The sequence below is a fragment of the Merops nubicus genome, unplaced genomic scaffold, assembly GCF_000691845.1.
Source record: "Merops nubicus isolate BGI_N331 unplaced genomic scaffold, ASM69184v1 scaffold14973, whole genome shotgun sequence".
Classification (NCBI taxonomy): Eukaryota; Metazoa; Chordata; class Aves; order Coraciiformes; family Meropidae; genus Merops; species Merops nubicus.
This window is the reverse complement of record NW_008599679.1, coordinates 1-2,779: the sequence shown is the minus strand read 5'-3', so window position 1 is coordinate 2,779 and position 2,779 is coordinate 1. Positions and strand designations below refer to the sequence as shown.

At 48.2% G+C, this 2,779-nt stretch overlaps 1 protein-coding gene across 1 annotated transcript; it reads left to right on the top strand.

Annotated features, from left to right (window-relative positions):
• Positions 1-686: 686 nt before the first annotated feature.
• LOC103770222 (methyltransferase-like protein 7A) lies at positions 687-2,362 on the top strand. The gene is made up of 2 exons (XM_008937475.1): positions 687-1,190; positions 2,126-2,362. The coding sequence occupies exons 1-2, from the start codon at positions 687-689 to the stop codon at positions 2,360-2,362; spliced, it is 741 nt and encodes a 246-aa protein (XP_008935723.1).
• Positions 2,363-2,779: the final 417 nt, after the last annotated feature.

Genomic DNA, 2,779 nt, shown 5'->3' with positions numbered 1-2,779 from the left:
GTTCTCATATTAAATCCAAAATGCAGCATTGGACTGGCTACTAGGAAGAAAATTAACTCAGCCCAAACCAGGACACAACACATACCAAAATATTTTAGGTGTCCACGAAGTGGAAAGAATGAAAACTTGCTGTTGCAGAGGGAGCACAGAGCAAGTAGCTGACTAGCTCACGCAGCTACTTACAACGGGGTGGTAAATTAACTCTTAAACAAACAAAACGTTAATCAATCTCGTACTGAAACGCCCACAGCAAATCCCCAGCTCAGATTCATTTCCTTCACCTCGCTAAAGACCACACAGGGTTGCTTTAAGAGATAGGACCTGCAACCTGAAACTGCCAAACACCAAATTAGGGCGTCTCATGACATACTGCCAGCAGTTACACACCAAGTTGTACTGCCCAGTTTGTCCCGGTTATGCAAGAGACTGGCAGCTCTTCTGCTGCTGGAGTTGGGACACTACAGTGACTGTTTGGTATGCAGCAGACCCTCTTCTCCCTGCCTTGCCTGTGACCGGACTTTACAATCAGCTTTAGAGAAAAGTCTACCACATCAGCCCGAGGAGCTGAATATACTTCAAGAGGAACACCACAAGTGCATTAAAGCAGCGCTGCCTGAACTTCAAGGGCTCTGAAGACACAGAAGGACTGGTTTGGCTCAGTGCAGACCCTCTGCCCCACGCTGGGAATGGCAGAGGCCAGCATCCTCTTCCTCCGCGCCTGTCTCACGCTGCTTGCCCTGCCCATCTACCTGCTGTCGTTCGTGGGCATATGGCAGCCCTTCTGTAAGAAGGTGGTTTTCCCTTTTTTCTTGGAGAGGCTTTCTGTGGTTCATGAAAGGAAAGCAAAGAAGCACAAGCAGGAGCTATTTCATAATCTATCTGACTTCAGGAGCCCCTCGGGAGAGCTGAAGCTGCTGGAGATCGGGACCGGCTTCGGTGCTAACTTCCAGTTCTACCCACCCGGCTGCAAAGTCACATGCACCGACATAAACCCCAACTTCCAGCAAGGCCTTTCAAAAAACATGAACAAGAACCAGCACGTTCACTACGAGCGTTTCCTCGTGGCTGCAGGAGAAGACCTGCACCAGGTGCCCAGTGGCTCTGTGGATGCTGTTGTCTGCACCCTGGTCCTCTGCTCGGTGCACAACGTGAACGACACCCTGAAGGAGGTTCTGCGGGTGCTCAGGCCAGTGAGTATCTGAATAAAAAGTTTTGTGATGACCTTTATCAGCTATTCCAGAGGCACTGTACTAAAAAAGAAAAAAAAAAAAAAAGAAAAAAAGCCTTGGTTTTGAGCTTATAAACCAGACCCAGTTTATTCCGTACAACCACTCAGTGGTGCAAAGCACGAGCAACATGCTGGTCAGTCTGTCCTGTTCTTAAAAGTAAAACCCTAGAAGTAACAGTCTGCTAACTACAACTGCCCCTGATTGTGTAAGTAATTATAGTGTATCATTTAAAGCAAAACTGGCTTCTCTGGTCTCCTTCCTCCCCCCACACACTGGTTTTCCTGTGGGCAGGAAGCTCTCTGATCAAGCTCTGAAGTCTGCATTTTAGATAAACTGCTTTAGCCTCTTAGAAGTGGGGCTGGTCTGTCTCCAGGACTAAACCAGTCTCATTAAATGCCTTCATTCCCTGTAGTATATTAATCAAACTAAGGATTAAAAAAAGCTTGTTTGTGGGGGTATTCTTGCAATAGACTTTCAGTCTTTTCAATGGCATTTTCAGGACAATCGTCTGGGTTGTCAAAACCTGATGAGTTTGAATGAGTTAATTTGTTTCTCCTAGTTGATTGGGTTTTTTTTTAGAAAACCTGACATACTCGCAACTGTAATTGAAACAAAAATATGCCAAACTATATAATAAAAGCGGGATCAGAGAAGTACATTCTTCACATTTTTTTGAATAGGCATTTTGAATCTCTGCAACTTCTCTGCTTACGTGAATTCCATCTGACACCACGAAAGCACAGAGCGGGCAGGGAAGGGGTGGGAGGATACTGATAAGAGAGGGACCTGCACGTGCACTGCTCTGGGTTTGAGAGGAGGTGGGATGGAGGGGAGAAGTTCAGTGTAACCCCAGCGCCCACTGCAGCTCTGTAAGATGACTTTGTTTTCTTCCCCAGGGAGGAGCTTTCTATTTCTTAGAGCACGTGGCCGCTGAACCTTCCAGCTGGAATTATTTTTGGCAGCAGGTCTGCTACCCGACTTGGAAGCTTGTCTTTTGTGGATGCTGCCTAACAAGAGAGATATGGAAAAATCTCAAGCAGTCCAAGTTCTCGGAGGTGAAGCTACAACACATCAGCATATCTCTGCCCTGGACGCCCATCAAGCCTCACATCGTCGGCTACGCCGTGAAGTAACCGGCATCGCCCTGCCAGGCCCTCTCCCCTGCCCCCAGAGATCCCTCGACCTACTGGACCCCAACAACACAGCATAGGCTAATCCAGGCATCTGAATCTTGCTAACATGGTGAAGGACTTTAATTGAGTTTCTGATTCAAGTGTCAATGAGAAGAGACGATCAGTTTTCTAAACATCGTTGAAGCCTGTGTGCTGCAGACTGTGCCTTGCCGGACCCGGCCCATGGAGCATCCCTGGAGGCTGCAGAACACAAAACAGCCCCGGCAGGCAGAAAAATAAAAGTGTTAATTCAAGGGGATTTCTGCCTACGCCTGGTTCCCTTTGGGAAAAGATTCCTTCAGGTGTTCCCCACGCCGGGATGGGGCTGGGCGGCCCAGGCTTGCTGAGCCATCGCACACCGGCACTGGGCTCAACCCG

Bases quoted from the DNA above. Each gene is read 5' to 3' on its own strand.
- LOC103770222 (XM_008937475.1), top strand. From the start codon at position 687: ATGGCAGAGGCCAGCATCCTCTTCCTCCGCGCCTGTCTCACGCTGCTT. The intron at 1,191-2,125 runs GTGAGTATCTGA...TTTCTTCCCCAG, and splicing joins TTCTGCGGGTGCTCAGGCCA to GGAGGAGCTTTCTATTTCTT.